Below are 20,875 nucleotides of genomic sequence, written 5' to 3'. Positions count from 1 at the left end.
TTCTTATGTGTTCAATTGCACAATATGCATAAAATAGTTTAATTGCTACACCATAACACTATGAAAAAAACATAAAGAGCTCAAAAATTTTTTGAAGTTGTTTCCTTCTGTAGGCTGAGGTTATATAGCCCAAGTACTTTGTTTAAAAGGTATGCATATTAGTTCTTTTACCCTCTCACAGTGTGGCATTCATTTGCAATATAGTTGGGTTCAGGTCTTTCTTTTTGGATTACATTTTAAGGAACCTCCCCATCTTTGTTAATTTTATTTTACTTTTTGGAGGACCTTAACATGTTTCCAAAAGTCAAACCTAGGAAAAGGTTGTACCCAGGGAGGTGTCCCTCCTTCTATCCCCTCCATCTTATCCTCTCACCATGTATAGGTAACTAATTTCATTGTTTTCTGGTGTATCATTATTATATGCTTGTGATTGTGTTAATTATCCAGAAGTTTTCTCTTGGATGAAGGAAGTTAATTCTCCAGGAAAGGCATATAATGGTCTCTGAATTTTTGCACTCAGTTCCTATCTGTTGTGTTGCCAAAAAAAGCAGATATTTGTATGGTTTACTATTTTCCTTTATATCTAATAAAAAATAGCATATAATATATACTCTTTGCTTTTTTACCTTAATAACATATCCTGGAAGTTATCTCCATATCTGTTCACAGAAGTGTTCCTTATTCTTTCTTATAGTCCAGTCAACAGTGTTTTATCAAGTTTTTGAATTTTTGCCAGTTTGTGAGGGGGTAGTTTCTCTGTAGTGTTAATTTGTAGCTCCACTATGAGTGAAGTTTAACATTTTTTCATATGTTTACAGACCCTTTTTTTTAAAAAAGATTTTATTTATTTATTCATGAGAGAGAGAGAGGCAGAGACACAGGCAGAGGGAGAAGCAGGCTCCATGCACCGGGAGCCCGACGTGGGATTCGATTCCGGGTCTCCAGGATCGCGCCCTGGGCCAAAGGCAGGCGCTAAACTGCTGCGCCACCCAGGGATCCCACACTTGGACAATTTTTAAGTATGTAGCTCTGTTGGCATTAAGTATACATTCACACTGTTGTGCAACTATCACCCTCATCCATCTCCAGAACTTTTTAATCTTCGCAAACTGAAATTCTGTACTTAGGAGTTGTACTATGCTAGGTACTTCGTATCAGTGGAGTCATATAGTATTTGTCTTCCTGTGACTGGCTTATTTTCTTGGCCTCACATCCTCAAGGTTCAGTGACTTCAATGACTTCAGACTGTCACTTCTTGCATTTAAAAATTTTTTTTGACTGCCAGGTCTGAAAATTGCAATGACTTCAGACCTGTTGCCACACAAATGGAAATAGACTTCCTACCCAAAGTCTGACTTTTTTCCTACCCTTCAACATTGTAAAAGTTTAAACCCTATCATATGTTCCTTATTCTATAACATTAATAATGGTTTTACTCCTCTGATCAAAGCCTTACTGATACACAATTGATATGTCTTCATTGGGAATTGAAGTTTTGGCTATTAATTGTCCTTCTTTGTTTCATTTGATGTTCTTTGGTCTGTTCTGCTTTGATATCACAGCTCCTGCATTTTTTAGATTTGGGCTTTCTTTTCTTTTCTTTTTTAAAAGACTTGTTTGTTTGTTTATTTAATCAGGAGAGGGGGCCAAAGGAGAAGGGGAGAGAATCCTTAAGCAGACTCCTGCTGAGCACAGAGACCCACTGGGGCTGGATCCCAGGACCCCGAGATCAGGACCTCAGCTGATTAATTGAGCCATCCAGGTACCCCTTGGAAATCTTTTAATCGGTAAATTAAGCCCATTTGTAATGATATTGTGATATCAATTCTGTCATATTATTTTCTTTTACAATACCACATGTATTATGCTATACTTACTGTGGTGTTTTTTTGCCCCCACTATCTGGCATGTATTCTTTGCTGTTTTAAAATTTTTTCTCTTAGGGTTTTAAAATAGGATTTGATATTTGGGAATATTTATATTTTGCTTTGTGGTCAAGTTTTATATTATTATATTACCCTTAGTTCCTTCCTTTGTTTCTTTTAACATCTCATCTGTCCATTCTACATGGTTTCCTTTGACTTCCATCCATCTATTGCCTATTTTTTTCATTTATTGCCTATTTAATAGTCAATGATATGATTCTGTTTTTTTCTTTCTCCCTTCTCCTTCAATTGCTTTTAGTTGCTTGTGTTTTACTTTACCAGAAACTATAATGCATACATACTATTCTTTCAACCAATTAAATATATAAATGCTCTCCATCAATCATTTTGCTGGTTTTCCTCAGTTATCTCTCAGATGAGGGAAGTTAATTATCCAGGAGTTTTCTCTTGGATGAAGGAAGTTAATTCTCCAGGAAGGGCATATAATGGTCTCTGAATTTTTGCACTCAGTTCCTATCTGTTGGTTCGTAGCTGGACACAAAAATCCTTGGCTGGTATTTGCTTGCATTGAGTTTCTTATAAATGCTGCTCCATTGTTGTGTTGCTTTGTATGTTGATTTTAAGAAGTCTGATGCAGGGATGCCTGGGTGGTGCCTGCCTTTGGCTCAGATCATGATCCCGGGATCTGGGGTCGAGTCCCATATCAGGGTCCCTGCAAGGAACCCACTTCTCCCTCTGCCTATGTCTCTGTCTGTGTCTCTCATGAATAAATAAATAAATAAAACTTTTTTTTTTAAAAAGAAGTCTGATGCCAGCCTAAATTTGTGATCCCCATAAGTAATTTGATCTTGTTGCCTTTAAAATCCAATAGTTTTACTCAGATATATTTTGGAGTTGATTATTCCAGAATAGTTTTTCAAGGTACATGGAAGGTAATTTTGATATATAATTGAAATTTTCTCCTATTTCTGAATTCAGAATTTACATAACTACATAAGTACCATATAATTTGTACAGCATAATGAATTGACTAACATATATTGTGAAATGATGACCACAGTAAAGTTAACATTCATTACCTCATATAGATACAAAAAGAGAAAAAAAAAAAGTTTTCCTTGTAATGAGAACTCCTAGGACCTACTCTCCTAATAACTTTCAAATATGCCATACAGCATTACCCATGATGATGCAGTTAACATGTCAAACATTACATCTGGGATTCGTTTTAATACTAATTCTGCTTCACTGGTGTGTCTACATTGAGGACTCCAGTTATATGTATTTTGGTTCTTCTTTCCTTTTACCTCAACCACTTCTCTTTGAACACTTTTTTGTTTCTTTCTTTCTTATTGTTCAATTTCTTGATTATTTTCTTGCCATTCTTCAGTGTCCTTTTACATATATTTGACTATATTCTCCCATGGGCATTTCATAATTATTTTTTGTTTCTCAGATCGTTTTGTCTTCTTTTCCATATTTTTCTTGAATTTGATGAGCTTTAATTGTATTGCTTCTTAATTTTTGTCTAGTCTGTTCTTAGTTTTTGAATTTCTGATTTTAGTTGTCTAGATGTACGCACATTGTGTATGTGTGTGTGTGTCCATATACATGATGCTTTGTTCAGTTTGGTAGTTTGATGTGTGGTGTAACAATTTCTTCTGCTTCCTGGTTTTGTGTGTGTGTGTGTGTGTGTGTGTGTGTATGTATGTGTGTCATCAGCCAAAAATGTCAGGATTCATTTTTTTTGTCATAGGAAATGTGATTCCTTTTTTGTTTTCTTTTTGTGGTAGTTTTGTATTCATTCAATTTGATGTTACCCCGTTACTAAGAATTTTGACACTGGATTCCCAGTTCTATTTGTAGAGTGAAGTGCAGTTTTTAATAGATAACTGTCTGGGGGAGGGACTGGCCGTCTTTTATTTCTGTAGGATCTTTAATTTGCCCTTTGTACTTCCTTCTTTCCCTTCTCTGCTAGGCCTCCAAAGGGCATTACCCTCTCTTTATTTATTTGACTTCTCCCAGAAGCAAGGCTTCTTCAAGGCTGCCACCTCCTGTCCCATTCTCTTTCAAACCTCTTCCCTGTTAAGTACCTGACCTGTGTTCAGTTTTAGTTTTTGGTGTTGGACTTTCTCTTTGTAGAGGCTTTAAGCCGGGACTTCACTTAAGTCCTTGGCAGCAGTGCAAGGAGCGCTGCTGGAATCGGATGTCTTTTCTTTCTTCTACTTAAGAAGTAATTAGAAGTTCAGTCCCGGCATTCCCCCTCCTAGCGGTGCCGAAGGCTTGTTTGTGTTTGTATTTTGGTGAGTAGAGATTCAGATTCAGGCAGCTGCCTTATCCTCCAGACGGGGAAGCTCCTGAAATCGCGTTCGAAACAACCAGCGCCAAGTAACAGTTCTTTCTTTCTTAGGAGCACGGGGAAACTTTGCGTGTGGCAAGGGCATCGTCAAGGTTACAGAGATCTGTTACGAGACAGATGTATTTTCCCGAGATGTTTATGTGCTAACTCTTCTTTCTTCTCTTAAGAAAGCAACACATTCAAAGGAAAAGATCGAAAAAACAAAATACGTCGCATCCCTTCTTCCTCTTTCGCGTTTCTTAACAACAAAATTAAACAAAAATAATCCTGCTACTGAGGGCTGTCCATTTTCTCGGAAAAACGTTCCCTTGACCGCTCGCATTCTACTCGTGGGCCCCCACCTCTGACTAAATAAATACCTACAATCGACAACTGGGGACCAGGGATGTTTTGCTGCGAGATTAGAAAGAAAACTGCAGCGAGCAGGGGCGAAGTCGGGTCCAGCAGGCGGGTTTGCACCAAAGCACTCAGGCGGGCGGGCCGGGAAGGGCGAGCCCGAGGGGTCCCGAGGCCCGGGAGCGGGGCGCCCACGGCCTCCCCGGCGGGCCCCGGTGCGTGTGCACGTGTGTGTGTGCACGTGTGTGTGTGCACGTGCGCGCGCTCCGCCGGGCCGGGCCGGGCCGGGCCGCCACCTGTCACTCACGGGGGCGGCCGGGCCCCGGCGGGGAGGACGCAGAGGGGCGGGGCGGGGCGGGGCGGGGCCGGGCCCGCGGACGCCCTCCCGCCGGAGCCCCGCGTGCTGCCGCCATGGAGACGCGGCAATCCCCTCCTCCGGCCCGCGTCCCGGCCCCCGCAGCCGCCGCCGATTGGTCGCCCTTTGCTCCCTGACCCGCTCGCCGCCTCCGAGGCCGCCGCTTCCTGCTCGGGCGCCGCGCCGCGCTCCCGGCCCGGGGCGGAGCTCGGGCGCCGGGCGCGCGCCGCCTTCGCCGCCGCCGAGCAGCCGCCCGCGCCGGAGGAGGAGCCGCCGCCGCGCCCTTCCCCTTCCTCCGCTCCTCCCCCGGCCCGCTCCCCGCCCGCGCCGGCCCCAGGCAGCACTCGCGAGCAGCGGCGGCCGCGGCCGGCGGCCGAGAGGGGAGAATGCGGCGGCGCTCGCGGATGCTGCTCTGCTTCGCCTTCCTGTGGGTGCTGGGCATCGCCTACTACATGTACTCGGGGGGCGGCTCCGCGCTGGCCGCGGGCGCGGGCGGCGGCGCCGGCAGGAAGGTGAGTGGGGCGCCCTGCCCGGGCCCGACCGGCCCCCGAGCCCCCGGCTCCCCTTCCCCCGCCAGCCCCTCGCGCGCCGACGCGCCCCCTGCCCCGCTGCGGACCCCGCGCCGGGACGAGGCGGGCCGGGCGCCGACGGGGGCTCCCGCCCCTCCGCTCTCCTCCGCTCGGGCCCCCGCTCCCCTCCCCCGGCCTCCCGGCCGGCCCCCCGGGGCAGGGGCGCACCGGGCCCTCGGCGCTCGGCCGGCTCGGGAGACGGCGGCCCTGCGGGACCCCGGACGCCTTCCTCGGCGCCCCCCTGCCCCTCCGTGCGCGTCCTCCGGGTAGACGTCCCCCTCTGTCTGCTCCGCGTAACTGAAGTTGAGTCTGGTCCGGCCGCCGGGAGCCCCGTCCCCTGCGGTGGGAAGTTTAGCGGCGGGGGTGTTGGGACGCACAAAAGGGGGTGGGGAGGAGAGGAGGGAGAGGCGGCCGCCTTTCCGAAGCGCCGTGTGCGGGAGAGAGGAGTCCAAGTTTCTTTCCAGCCCTTTGATACAAGCCGCTGCAGAGCCTCCCCCCTTTCCCCCTTGTCAGCGCGCGGCGGGAGTTGGGGGGCAGCTCGGGGTCAGCTCGGGGTCTCGCCGCTTTCTCTGCCCATCGCCCCTGGGGGCGGCGGCGGCGGGTGCAGCCAGCCGGGTGCCGGAGAGAAGGGGCTCCCTGGGCGGGTGTGAGCCGAGGGCCCGCGCGCCCCTCGCCCGGAGTGGGGCCGGCCACAGACACCCCCGCCCCCCGACTTCGAGGCTCTGGCCCGCTCGGCCCGACCCTCCTGGCCCCGCCTGGCCCGGGCGCCCTGCGCGTGCCTTTCCCAGCCCCGCTGCCTGGTTACGCGGGGGTGGTCCCTGTCCTATGGGCGTGCTTTGAGCAGGCTCCCGGGGGCCGAGGGGCTAGGCCCCGGGCACCGCATAAGCCCCCCGACAGCCGGGCGTTTTCGGGAGGAAATGGGGCGGCCAGGGAAGCCCCGACGGCGGGGTCCTGCGGCCGCGCGCGCTGCCGGCGGAGGGCTTTGGCTGGGCACGTGCCGCCCGCGGGGTTGTGGCGCTTAGCGGGCAAGAGGCTTTGAAAGCAGCGCTACCTTTTCCAAAATCCTGTAACCCTCATTACTGTGGCGTTTAGTGTCACCGCGAACCCAGGAAATTCTGAGTTCATGGAGGTGGACCGCGGGTTGGGCTGGAACTAGCGAATGGTATTCTGAAACAAGCCAGACGGGACCGACCGTGCATGAACAGACTTTTTAGCCTTCAAGTCAGACAGGTGAAGTCAACGCTGAGGTTTGGCCGCCTCTGAGGTTTCCCCCCTTGTTTGTGTCATTGATTCACTGATTCATTCATTCTCACCTGAAGGTATTAGATGGAGGTAGGTATCTTGTTTGAGTCTTGGGAAATTGCATGGGTTTGCTTTATCTGGAGGGAACAGAAATGGAAAGTCTTTCCATGTGCTGAATTGGCCTAGCTTAGTTCTGCGCCAACAGGGTGCTCTTAGCCCAATTTCTTTTTCTTTTCTTAATGCAGAGAACTGCTGTAGATGTACCTGAAGTCTCTTGTTTATTCTTGAATGGTGAAGAGCAGTGCATCCAGTAGGAGCACTGCAGCCCTTTAAAAACTATGCTCATGTTAAACTGAAATTCTTTTCAAAACTTTGCTTTGCAATAAACTAGGCCTTGGCAGGTCTGCAAGGTCTGGTATGCTGGTGGGACCTGGCAAAGCCTTCTGCCTTTCATGCAAAAGAAAAACAAACAAATAAGCCACACTGGTATTTCTCTTTCCTAGGGTTTAGTACTTTCCTTAGTACCTGTGATTAGAAACAGCAACAGTGTGTCCTTAGCATCCAGAGAGGCTGCTTTCTCCCTGGTGGCCTTCAGCCGCTGGTTTTTGAGGGGTATCCTTAATTGAAAGAAAAAAATCCAAGAACTCTTTGTGACCTAGTGGCAATGGGAAGGTATGGAGATCAGGTAGGAAAAAAATGTGTGGGAAATGAACAATTATACATGGATTGGTGATTTGGGATTCTATTCTTTCTGTCAACGAACCATAAAATTTAATCCTAGCCCTTAGAATGGTTTAGTGATTTGTCAGTTGAGGAAGAGGTGTGTAAATGCAATAGCTTTTGAAATCACAGCAAAAGACTCATTAACTTAGGGTTGTGGATGCTGGTATAAAAGTCGAAGCTGCGAGACCATTCTGGAGGGCCTGAATAGAACCCCGCTGTCCTGAATTTCCTAGAGTGTAAAACTGGGTAGTCTTCCTTCCTCCTGAATTGTTTCCATGGATTTAAAGACTAAAGAGTCTTCAAATTTAGTTCATCCTTATGATGAAAGGAAATCTGTTGGGTTTTTTGGGGGGGGGGGGGCTTGCAAAGTATGGACTTAAAAAAGATCATGTGGTATGCAAGTGAAGGCAGAATGTAAATAATAGCTATAGTTTTTTAGATGCAAGTGGAATTAATGTTTCTTCTCTTGATTCATACTATGCTATAATAAGTCAAAGCTCTTGTTCTGTATTTAGCACGTTTCGCTCTGCCCTGATGTTTTTCACGGGGTACCAGGCTTCAGTATTAGGCTTTGGGGGATTGTCTGACGGGAGCCTGCCTGGTGTTTCTGCTGCTTCAGCACCCCTGCCCGGGCTTGTTGCTCTGTGCCCTGCCTGTTAAATAACTGATCTCAGGACTGTTATTCTCCATTTGGCAAAACCCACAAAGTCAACTCACCTCAGATTGCAGATCTAATACAGTGAACAGGAACAGGTGCTCAAAAGCAATCTGGGCATAGCAGCACCATTTGGGACTCAATGCTGAGGTTCAGGGTGGGTAGTCAATCAGTTTATGCATAATGTTTAAAATTATACCATTTACACATGTATAGATCTCTGCACTCCTCCCATAGTTTGCTTCCCCCCCCCCCAAATTGATGATTTGCACTTCAATGATGCCTTTCCTTCAAACATCTTAAATGCTTTACAATTTTAATCATGTTAAGTCTCCCCAGGCCTTGGCAGGTTGGCAGTGGATAGAGCTATAGAAGAGAAGAAGGGATTTCTGTTGCAGTGAGCCTGCCTCTGGGTAAAGTGTGGCCGTTGAGGATGGAAAGGGAATGGTTTCCCAGTTTGTGAAGAATGATCTCTACCAAAAGAGAGCATGTCCAGCCTGAGATCCCTTGTCTGTGCTGCTCACATCCTCGGGAGGTAGGTGAGAGTGTTAGCTGAAGGACATGACCAAGGCCTGGGCATCCTGTTCACTTCCCATCCTTCCTTGATGAGTGGATGAACTGCTGCAGCCCTCACTTTGGGGGGCTTTGGGGGTTCGAGGATGGAGGGCTGGGGGGAGGGCGGTATTCTTGTAGGAGGCATTTGCAGGGAGGAGGGAGTGGTGAGAGACCTCACTTGGTTGGAGTGTGGCACGTGTATAGGGGAACAGTGGGGTATGAAATTGGAGAAGGAGGTGGGGACTGGGCCGAAGAGGGCTTCACATGCCAAGCTGACTCACTGATTCTCAGTTTGGTCTATCAGGGAAACAGTCATGTTTCTTGAGCTGGGTTATGGACATTCACAGGAAGAGGAATGGCATGAATCCATTTATTGGCACTGAGTGACGTTAGCTCTCTATCACCTTCTGCTTAGTGACCTTTACTAATTCACTCTCTGACCCTCAGTTTTTCATCTTTACAGTGGCGATAATCATTTTCACCTTATGGCAGAGAGCTAAATGCCATTAGTAGGTGTTGAGAAATAGTAGATGCTGAATAAATGGTTTTGGGGCTGGGGGTGGTGATAAAGAACAAGTAAAAAGCCACAATACTCCTTGAAAAAGCCGAATATTGAACCAGGAATCTGCAGTGTCTTCTGGCTCTCTGGAAAATCGTTGATGTTTTTATTTTTTCTTTAGCTTTCATCCATTCCTCTGAGATTGATTTGTTTGGTTTATTTGGGCTTGTTCTAAAGAACCTTGAATGACATTAAGGACTGCCTTTGGGGGACGCAGTCTGGACTGCGCCAGCTCTCTCATGCCTAGCTGCGGTATAGGAGTGGGGTCCCCACCTGTTGGCAGCCAGCAGGCAAGCTGGATGGAAGGCACATCTTTCTCTGGCGATTGTGTGAACAGAGTGTGTGATAAACGTGCCCTTCAGTGGAGACTTCCTGTGGCAAGGAAGCCAGCCTGCTCCATCCCCCACCTACGATCTGGGCTCCCCTCTGTCTCTGCAGCCTTGCTTCTCCTGGCGGGAGGGGAGCTATGACTGCTCTCGGCTGAGTGGTTTGAGGTGGAACATGAAGCTGCCATGTGCTTTGATGGGTGTCAGTAGATATGTGAGTCTGTGGGTGTATGTGCAGGAGGGGACCCATACTACACCTCGCCACCTATAATCAGTTTGGAGTTTAAAGAAATTCCATTTGAAATGAGAGTTTGAAGCTGAGGCAGGGAGGGCAGCAGAGGGGGGAAAAACACTATCGCCAGAGAATCTGACAAATGGCACTGTAATATAAACTTTTCTCTAAAGAAAATCAAGTTTCCCTGTTCCCAAGTTATGTTGTGGCTGCCTCCGGGTGCTCAAACATAATGGAAACAGATTGTGACTGATAAACAGTGCCAAAGTAATGAGCGCTTCCCTTAACCCTCTAGCAAAAATGGAAAAGAAGTGGCTGTACCCAGTACAGAGTAGGGTCAGCTTGCTCAGGCTGTCAAACCTTGAGGTAGGGTTGAGGAGACCCAACTGGTAGAGGTTGTACGTGGCCTTCAGGCCCTCTGTAAATCTCTCCACCATACCTCCTCATGCGTGGTGGGTTTCCTATTTGGATCAGAGGAAGAGGTAATCAAGAGGTGGTCAGGAAAATGACTGGGCATGCACGCATTTATATCTCTATATGCATATAATATTTTGTTTCTGCCATTCATGTTTTTCAGATCTTTGGGGAGTGGGAAGTAAGTTTGGGAGGATGTCGATTTCAAAGCAGGCAATGCTATGCTGCCTACCTTCTAGCAAATCCGAGGCAGTTGGCTTAGTGGAAGGAGGAGGTGGTGGTGGTAGTGGTGGTGGTGGTGGTGGTGATGGTGATGAGGGTGAGGCTGAGACTGCTTGGGGCAGAGACACAGGCACACACAGGAGTTCACTTTGAGGTTCTGGCTGAGATCCCAGGAAGGACTCAGGGTATTCCTGGGGAAAAAAAAAGAAAATCTATGCAGCCTCCTAGCTGGCCCAGCAGAATTCGAGGGATGAGAAAAGTAGCCAAACCTGGCCAAATCCACTCCCTGCTTTTGTTCTTCTGCATTTCTCCTTGTGAATCCTCTTCTGGAAGGTTTGCATGGATGAGATGATGCTGAGACATATAAGCTGGGTGGATGTCCAAATGGAAACACACCCATACAGTGATGCCACACAGATTAAAATAGGGGGATGCTTCCATACTGGTTGGTAAGTAAATGTCACTCCTAAGACTCTGAATGATTCCCAGCCCCTGGCTATCCTGGTCTCTTCCCTTGGGAATCCCTTCACCATGATCAGCAACCAAAGAATTGAAAGCTGCCACTGCAGGGGCCTTTTGTACCCTACCTCTGCGTCCACATCACAGTGATACTTAAACATGCTGAGTATCACTCATGTAAGTGTGCCGCTTGGATCCAAGGAAGCGTTGGCCTGGTCTCACTTCTCTGACCTGAAGGGTCATCTTTCCCCTTGAGGGTGTGTTTGAGTCTCTGCTACTGGGGACCCTTGTTCCCCTCTTGTTGTCTTGGATCCTTGCCTCCAGACTGCCTTTTTGGTGAAGTTTTTGAAGGCAGACCTCCTGGTACTTCCACAAGCAAACCCACCTGAGAGGGTTTTAGGAAAGGCTGGGCCTGGTAAGGAATGTCCCTTCTTTGAGAGTTTAGATTGAATGTGTTGGAGGGAGTACTCCTGTGGACACTCATGCCTGCGTGTTGGAGGGAGCCCTCCTATTGACACTCATGCCCACAGAGTGGAACCAGGCTTTGTCTCTTAGCTGGTGTGAAGGTTCTCTAGCCTTCAGCCATGTGCTTGACCTTAAGGATTGGTTCCATGGCAGGAGGTACCAGGAGGACCTGTCTGGTTTACCTGTCTACTCAGGAGAGCCTCCTCCACCTTTCTCCTTTCTGATCATGGGACCATTTCTAGGAAATAAAAAGCCAGACTCGGGGCACCTGGGTGGCTTCACGGTCGAGCATCTGCTGTCGGCTCAGGTCGTGATTCCGGGATCGAGTCCTGCATCGGGCTCCCTGTAGGGAGCCTACTTTTCCCTCTGCCAATGTCTCTGCTTCTCTCTCTCTCTCTCTCTCTCTCTCTCTCTCTCTCTGTCTTTCATAAATAAATAAAATCTTAAAAAAAAAAAAACAAACCAAAAACCAGACTCAAGGAGCCAACAAGGCCTTCCCTGGTGGAGCACGTCACCCTCACCCCTGGTCCCTTGGCCTAGGCAGGTAGATCTCTGCTCCTGCCCTCACTCTGCCTCTTGGAGCATAGAGTGAGACACTTGGCATTTTTGCATTCCGTCATGTCCGGGATTACAGGCCTGGGAAACATGTCGTTTTATACACATTGGGTTTCTTAGCAGGCTGGAATGTAGAAGGCAGTGATTCACTGGGGCTGGGTCTGAGAAAACCAAAAACGGTCGCATAGAATCTCACTCCCGGGCCTAAATTGAAACAGCTCTGCCAGGCTTTGGGAATTCTGTGCCGTGAGCCCCACGTGTTACAGGAGCTGGCTGTTGTGGAGCAGCGGCTGAGGGGTGGCTGTCTGGGGACGTGGAATGGGCCGGTCACTGTGGCCCAGAGTGGGCATCAAAGCTGCCTTGGGCCGCCTGCCTGGGCAAACTCTCCTCTGTCTCCTCGCCCTCTGCCCTCCCCAGGGTCTCTCGGGCCCTGAGTGCTGGTTACCCGATCCTGCCGGGGTAGCTGTTTATGGCCTGGGGATTCTTTGCGGGGAGGAATGGTCAGTCTGGCTGGGACGGAGTTACTGACTTTCCAGAGCCCCAAACTGGACACGTGTTTTGTCAGTGTCCTTGTGGGGCGTGATCACCCCCGATCAGGGTTGCTCAGGCTTGACCTGGTTGACATTTGGAGACAGATAATCTTTGTTGTGTGGGGCTACACTGCGTATCATCGGGTGTTTAGTGGCTTCCGTGGCCTTGACCCCACATGTGACAACCAACAGCATCTTGAGGCACTGCCAAGTGTCACCTGGAGGACAGAGACGTCCCTCATTGAGAGCCACTGCTGTGTCTATGTTAACTTTCATTTCTTTTCTCTCTGTGACTTTTATGGTTAGATCCTAGCAGAACAGGATGGCCTCTTTGTGTGGTCAGGGGTGGAACCCCTGGGCAAGGGTTTTAATCAAATAAACACTTAGGCTGTTAGCACCCACTGTGTGCCAGGCCATGTCCTAACGCTGCTCTGTCAATATGAACTCAGTGACTTCTCCTGATAGCCCCTTCGGTTCTGTCATTTTACTGATGGAGCCTGAAGCACAGAGAGGGGGAGTGACTTTCCTAAGGTGGCGGAGCTGGTGGATGGCTGACCCAGAGTCGTCTGCTGGGAGGAATCTCCCGAGGCCTCGGTGGGTGGTGGGCTTTGTGGCAGCTCGGGGCCTGGAAGGTGTCTGGCGGCCAGCAGCGTGGCATGTGGCTTGCTGTCGGGAGCCGGCCTTGCCGTGCTCTTGGCATGCCCTCATCCTGCTGCCCCTTGTCAGAGCATTCCTGGAAGGCATTTTGGAGCACTCATAGTAATGCTTTGATGGTAGTGTCAGTCTGTTTTGCCTTTTTCATTTTTTAACCTTTTGCGCCGTGAGAGGTTTTGTGTGTTCTCCATCCGCCATCTGCCTGTCCTGAAGACGACCGTCCCCAGCTGCCCCTCTGGCAGGAGCAGAAGTCAAAACAGGCTCTGGTCCCTTTCATTCATCCTTTCAATGAGTATTTCTTTAACACCTAGTGTGTGACAGGCACTATTTGGGTGCTTGGGAACGTGGCAGGACTATAACAGGCAGGATCCCTGTCCTCATGGAACTTTGATTTTAGTGGGGAGCTAGACGAAACCCAGGATAGGTAAGTAGCCGCTGCAGTGTGAAGAAAGGTGCCAAGTGCAGAGGGAGGGGATAGGAACCGAGTGGGGGTCCAGCTCACTGGAGAAGTGAGCTTTGAGCCAAAACTGGAAGCAGATGAATGTTTGGGACTCACTTCGCTTCACACGCAGCCAGTGGTTTTAGCTGTGTCCTGTCTTCGTGATGCCTCCTTTTGCTGACTTTTGCCAAATAAATGAGCTAGTTTTTTACCTCTGTAGATTGATACCTTTGGTTTGTCACAGGTGGGGTTTCCTGTGTGGTGTGGGAACAGGGTCTTCTTGTTCCCGTGGAGCCTTGGGCCACGTGTACCCATCCTAGGAGAATGGTACGCCTGCTCCCATGCCCCTGTGTCCCACTTTGGACCTGGGGCTGCTTTATGTGCCTGCAGGTTAGTTTGCTCATCAACTCAGTAAAATGTGCCTTTGGAACAATCTCGTTGCTTGATTCCTGGGCTGATCTCTATGAGATGCTAAGTTGGACCTGGGAAGCATGCATTGTCCATTGTTGAGTACACTGTTAAGTGGCATTGCACATTGATAGAATGCTTTCCACGCATGTTATCACTTAACAAGAAATCCTTGCGGTCCCTGCACACCTGTTCCAGCGCAGGATTTCCACTGTGATGTAATCTCTGGGAGTTGCTATGGGCGATGGGGCTTGTTGATTCCTGCAGGAAAACCAGCCTGTAGGAAACCAGAGGTCAGAAGCCTGCCTGAAGCCCGGGCTTTGGAGAGGTTGTGCTTGGCAACGTGGCCTACGTTGATGCTCTGCAATCTGTAGTATTTGTGGGAAATAAAATGGATGTGTGACTTCATTGCCTACAGCTGTTGTAGGGAGGTGGCATGGTAGGAAACTGCAGATTCTCCTCGTTCTCAAGTGGGAGCATCCAGTTGCTTTTCAGAGAAAATGTTGGCATTTATGAGGGATCTTAGGTCCTTTATGGGGGTTATGCATGATGCCAACAATTGTTTCTGGATGAAACAACTGGAATATTTGCATGGCAGCAAAGGAAAGGTAATTTTAAAGACTTTCAGACTTAAGAGCATTTGGGATGGTTTCTTTGACTTTGCTTCTTCAGAGGCCAGTGAAGGAGTGAACTCCTTCCTGGAAGGGTACTGCTCTAGAAGGATGACACACTTCAATGGAAGGGTCTAAGCTGAATCACCTGGGATTGCTGAGCAGTTGATGGAAATTAGAGGTCTGCATTTGGGAGATGCCCATAAACTAATACTCTGTTATCAGGCTGTGGCAAGTGGCGGTGCCTCTTGTGCATGGGGATGCCCAAGGCTGTCCTTGATGATGGGCCGATTGGCCAGCGTGGGAAGCTTCAAGTGTCATTATCTTGGCTCTTTCCACCTCAGGAGCTCTCCCACTGACCAAGATTTTGAGCTTTTGCTGTGACCTTCACGAGGCTCACCTTCTTTTCCTCTTTTCACTGTCCCTGCCCACTTCTGTTCCTTCCCTCTTCCCTCGTGTGGACAAGCTCACCCACTTGTTTTTCTTGCTCCTCACTTTTGATAATCTCTGATTTTCCCCTTCATATAGAATATACCTCTTTTGATCAAATCTAAGATGCCATTATTCATAAAACCACCACTTTATGTACCAGTAGGCAAGGAAAAAACACTGTTCATTGAACTGTGACACATGGTTTCTTTATCAGTTAACATTTTTATTTGTCTACTTATTTAAAGAGCTCTTTTAGACTTAATTAGACATTGATTTTTCCATATATCACTCTTGTACATAGATAAAAAGGAAAATACACATGAAGTGTAGGGGTAAGGTGTTCCTAAAACTTTTCCAGTATCTAGTTTTTGACCCCAAGATATTTGTGCCAATTTTCCTCAAAGTCATCTGTGCCACCAAGACCTTTGGTGATGCAGCATTAAAAAAAAATCAATGAAAGCGCTAAAAGCTCTTGGTTCTGGGCTTTTAATGTAGCTTGGCAGTTATGTAGAGTTAGCCAGTTTTTTACTCATTTGGGAATATTTTCTGATTTCCCAATTCACCATCTACTTCTCCACTTGATTTGGTTTCTGAGGACTGTGAGAGCTTTATTGTTGTTTCTGGGATTTTCTTCCAGGCCACTGACATGCATCATGTAGACTTTGCTGCTAGTCTGTTGTATGTTTGACCATGTGCTGGTAATGACCTAATTCTCAGGATCCATATAAACAGAAGTTTACTTCTTTTTTTAAATTTATTTATTATTATTTTTTTACTTTTTATTTTTGAGAGGTGAACAGTGATGAGCACAAACCCACTCAAACACTTTGGAGCAATCTCTATTTACAAATTACCCTGTTGAATTCTGGGATCTGCAGAAGTGAGCAAGATACTCTGTCTTCCTTCATGGAGCTCAGGATCACTGAACAAACCAACTAGAGAAAGACCTAAAAAGAAAAAAAAAAATTAGAAGTAAGTCAAATAGGGACTGAATAGTAGATGAACTATAAAGCATCACTATTAATTTTATTAATGGAATCTTGGGGTTGTTTTTTGAAAATCCTAATCTTTTGTAAATCCAATCTTAAGTGTTTATGGATGCAATGATACCATGTCTGGAGGGAAAATTATGGGAGAATAAGATAGGGCTATGTGTTATTGAATTTGGCTGATGGTTACCTGGGGTCCATCCTACTATTTTATTTTTGTGTACTTTTGAAAATTTCATTAATTTTTTTTAAATTTTTATTTATTTATGATAGTCACAGAGAGAGAGAGAGGCAGAGACACAGGCATAGGGAGAAGCAGGTTCCATGCACCGGGAGCCCGACGTGGGATTCGATCCCGGGTCTCCAGGATCGCGCCCTGGGCCAAAGACAGGCGCTAAACCTCTGCGCCACCCAGGGATCCCTCATTAATGTTTTTAAAAAGAAATTTACAGTTGTTCGTAGCTACAACTAGCAAACCGGGTGAAAACTAATATTTTTTAAAAAGCAACTTGAAGGCTTAGTGACAGAGTCAGTGGAAGGTGTCTGCTCTCAGTTTCCAGCATGTGCATCACAGGGAAGGTTCTACCAAGCAATGCCCCAACACCTGCTGAGTGTCTTACAGTTTGGTCAGATTCAGATACAGTCTGCCCAGAGACAGCACCAGGTCCCGCAGGGTAAAGGCTCAGTCCTATGAGATTCTCCTCCACTTCTGACGCCAGAGCTGCAGGCCCAGGTTGTCCCCTGTGCTTCTGACTGACTGGCTGTAAATCAGAGGTTACCATCACCCTTTTCTTGGGTTTAATTAGTTTGCTAGAGCAGCTCACAGAATTCAAGAAGCCTGTTTACTGACTAGATTACTGGTTTATTACAAAGAACATCAAAGGATATGAAGGAACAGCCAGAGGAAGAGATACGCAGGGCACAGTCCCAAACAAAGAAGCTTCTGTCCTCATGGAATTTGGGGCCTGGCATGGTGGCATAAGGAAGCATTCTGGTTCTCCAACCTGGAAGCTCTCCGTACCCCCTCCTTTAGGGTTTTTGTTACAAAGGCATGACTGATCAAATCGTTGGCCATTGGTAATTTATTCAGTCTTTTCCTCCTCAGCCACCCCCAGAAATCAGGGGATGGAAAGTTCCAGCCCTCTAGTCCTGTGGTTGGTTCCCCGGGTGCTTTTCAAAAGTCACCTCATTAACATAACCCCAGTTGTGGGAGGGGGCTTGTTATAAATTAGGAGACATTTCTTTCACCTTTCTGGCTGTAAGGAGTTTTCAGGAACAGAAGACAGAGACTAAAGTATTATGAGAAAAGATGCTCCTTTTGCTCCCAGGAAATTCAAGGGTTTGGGGAATCATGAGCCAGGAACTGTGGATGAAATTTGTATTTCTTGTAAATCACAGTATCATAGTTAGCAAAGACGTAATCAGCCTTGTGTATCCTCTGTAATTTAGGAATGTCTAGTGGTGATTCTTCCAAAGGATGCTTCAGGGTTGCCTAAGATCTTGGAATTGGCACCCGTATAACAAGGAAAATATTCTTATGTTTGATACCATTTCTTTTATGAAAATTATTTAGGCCCGCCTGGGTGGCTCAGTCGGTTAAGTGTCTGTGTTCCTCAGGCAGGTCCTGATGTCTTGGGATCAAGCCCATGTTGTCTGGCTCCTTGCTCAGTGGGGAGTCTGCTTCTCCCTCTGTCTCTGCCCTTCTCCTATTCATGCTTGCTTGTGTTCTCTCTCTCTCAGATAAATAAAATCTTAAAAAAAAAATTATTTAAACTCCTAGGAGATGGCTAATTTTGGTGATCATTTTGATGGTAGAGTGTCAGTTTAGGGTGCTCTGTGAGTTTGCTTACACCTAACCAGCCTGCTCGGTGGCCCAGAGACCCTGTCACCCACCTGAATTTGGTGGGTTATTATATTATGTTGACTCCATCCTTCTCATTTGACAGGTGTGAGTGGGCAGACAGCACGTTTCTATGTTTAGTCCTTCTGCCAGCTTTTCCACTCATCCTGGGCAGTTTGCTTGTTGGCATAAACAGTCCATTAGTGGGAGCTGGGGATGATTTGGGAAGCCAGGGTGGGAGACCTTTAATAAATACACATTATTCCCCTTTGTTTCTCCAGCAGGATATTATCGCTAACACCTCATATTTTACATCAGATTTGTAAATGAGCGACTTGTGACAAATGTATGATAATGCATGTGTTCTGGAAGGTATAATTCTATAATTCCTAGTACTTCAAATTTGTATCAGCCTTGTCACAGAGATGCCCGAAACAGTTTTAGAGACAGTGCTCGTTTCTTTCATTTCTCTCTGCCCAGAAGAACATCAGGAGCTAGTTTTCTTCCCGCACTCACGCATGTGGTTTTTTGCGGGCCCCAAGGTGGTGAACTTGCCCCCCAGGTCACATGGCAGCAGTGTCGTGGCTGGAATTGTCATGGTCCCCCAGCTAAGATACGGCTTTGGAGAAAGTCAGCTGTGGCTGTCCTGGTCTTAGAGCTGCAGTCAGGGACAAGTCACAAACAGGCTTCTTGTGTATGAACGCAGAGCTACAGCTGCAGGCCTGGAAGGTGCTGATTGCTGGGGCTGGGGATCATCTCGGTAACCTTTTTCAGTGAGAGCTGCTGGTGTGTGGGAGCTGGCAGTGAGCTGGGAGGGGGAGCGGCCTGGGTTCTTAGGAGATCGGAGTGCCAGCCTGAGGGTGGGTGTGCAGGCCTCAGAGACGGTGGGGCCTTCTGTGGAGCATCCCCGCGTGAGGGCCGCGGAGGCTTGTCTCCTGGCCACATTGCACTGGCCCCAGAATGGGATTTCTGATGATGCCATCGGTCTAGTTTTTCACGCAAGCACTAGAAAGCGCTGGTGTCCTAACCACCTGTGTCATAGGTATCTTGAAGCAGAGCTCTCCTCAGGACTGTGAGACTTTATTTTAGGTTTCAGCAGAGGGTAGGAGGCCTCTGTGCAGGGCTAGAGTGGGTTCAGGGTCTGAGCTGCCCATAGAGTGGAGTCTTGGTGACCCAGGTTCTGTGTGTGATGAGGGAGGACTTCTGGGTACCGGTAAGCGCAGCCTGCTTGGTGTCCGGAGGGGTACTGAGTGTCTGGAGGAGGACTGAGTCTCCGGGGCGGTTGCCAGGACAGCTCAGTAAATCCATGTTGGAGCCTCGGGAAGTGGTCTTGCGGAGCCCAGAGAGATTGTGCAGAGAAGTCTTCTGTGGGCAGTTGGCTCTGGGGCGACACGCCTAAGGGGACATGTGGCACGGCGGCCTTAGGCCTGGGTTGGATGTCTGGCTTTTCCAGTTAGCTGTGGAAACTCAGGCAAGTTACCTAACTCCTCTGTTCCTCCGTTTCCTCATTTATGTAGCTCATCGGATTGTTCAGTGAAGAATAAGTCCGAATGGGGCCTGGAACTTACGTGCTAAGTGCCCCTAGCTGCTGGTGCTGACACAAACTCTTGGGCTGGTAGGGTGGCAGGTGCTGGCACCCCGAGCTGGCTGGGGCTGTCCGCCGTGGCTGGCTTTCACCAGCCTGGGGCTTCTGTGCCCACTGGAGCTGGCCTCCCTCTGCCGTGGTTAAGCAGAAGAGCCTCCTTTCCCAGAGAGCCCCTCCACCTCCACGGGCCTGGCCTGGAACATTCACCGTGGAAGGGGGGTGAGGCCGGGAGGGATTCCCACAGATCTTGCTCGTTCTCCAGCGTGGAGGCTGAGCCCGGGGCGGCGGGGTGAGCGGGGCAAGGGCCCCGGGCGGCCAGCGCGGGCTCTGGGGGCCGCGGCAGGCCCCTTCTCCCGCACGTGGTTACCAAGAGCTTATTTCCCACTTTTACCCCTTAATCTCTCATCTTTGCAAATTACACCAGGATGTGGTTTTTAACTCTGTGACTGTATAATTAATTTTTTAACTCTAATTGGCAATTGGTTTGTTCAATATCTTGAGCTGTTATTATCCGAATGCAACGTGTTATTTGAAAACTTTTCCACAAGGTTTTAATTAGTAAACGTTCTTTTAGTTTCATTAGTTCAGTTTCTGACTTGCTTTTGAAACTGTAGGTGAGTGACAAGTGGAAGACAAATTAATAATTGTGGCAATGAAACAAAGTCCCCCACCCCGGGAGGGCCCAGGACTAGTTCTGTCAATTAGCACGGTGTTCGTGTGGTTTCTCTGATGCCTCTAATTAAGACAATTTATGACTAGATTGTAGATTAATAGATACACTGTGTGATGATTTTAAGAAGTATGATCTATACAAAATTCCGGATGTTTGGTTATGATAACTCAAAGATCCTGGCTCTGGCGGCAGGCCCACATTCAGATGCTGCTGGTATTCTGATTGGCCTCCATTTCCTCATCCATAAAAAGGATTTTTGGAAATTCCTGAGCTGCTGGTGTGGTGCCTGACCAGTTTAGCGAAGGCCTACTTTTATTTTTACTGGCACATGTACTCACCCTCCTTTCTTGCAGATGCTCCTTGGTGCCGGCTCTGGGCTTCTCCCATAGACGAGGGGGCTTGCTTGGAGGGAGACACCCTAGTGGGTGGTGATGTCATGGTATGACTCACTGGACTAGAAATGACATCAGGTGCAGAACCCCCGATGGTGGAAACTTTCCCTCCCTTTGTGGTCTGGCTCCCTTTCTTGGGCCCCACGAAATCACGTGGATCTAGGGAGGGCCCCATTTATAATGGAAGCTGTGGTGCTGAGCGAAGTTAGAAGTGTCACATTTGGGTTACATTTTTAAGGTTCCGTGATTGGTCAAAGTGCTGTGTGGATCCCAGGGGCATGAGAACAAAGCAGACCTAATGGATTAATGGCCTGAGGGAGTGAGCTGATGGGATGGCAATTTCATGGGTGTCTGACTTTAAGTCCTGCCTTCCTAGTCCACGACGTTCAGGCTGGTCAGCTAGGGGCCTC

The 20,875-nt window shown here is 48.1% G+C and overlaps 1 protein-coding gene across 2 annotated transcripts in view; it reads left to right on the top strand.

The window, feature by feature from the left end:
• The first annotated feature begins 5,243 nt into the window (after positions 1 to 5,243).
• GALNT2 (polypeptide N-acetylgalactosaminyltransferase 2) overlaps positions 5,244 to 20,875 on the top strand; it is a 190,213-nt gene continuing 174,581 nt past the window's right edge. The window contains exon 1 of one of the 2 annotated variants that reach the window (XM_077894546.1): positions 5,244 to 5,448. In XM_077894546.1, the coding sequence (XP_077750672.1) occupies positions 5,323 to 5,448 (126 nt within the window). In that variant the 5' untranslated portion in view covers positions 5,244 to 5,322. Of the gene's footprint in view, positions 5,449 to 8,576; positions 8,661 to 20,875 lie in introns of those variants that run through there. The other variant, XM_077894547.1, reaches the window with a different exon arrangement.

The sequence above is a fragment of the Canis aureus genome, chromosome 4 (assembly GCF_053574225.1).
Source record: "Canis aureus isolate CA01 chromosome 4, VMU_Caureus_v.1.0, whole genome shotgun sequence".
NCBI classification, from domain to species: Eukaryota; Metazoa; Chordata; class Mammalia; order Carnivora; family Canidae; genus Canis; species Canis aureus.
This window is presented reverse-complemented; position numbering and strand designations above follow the sequence as displayed.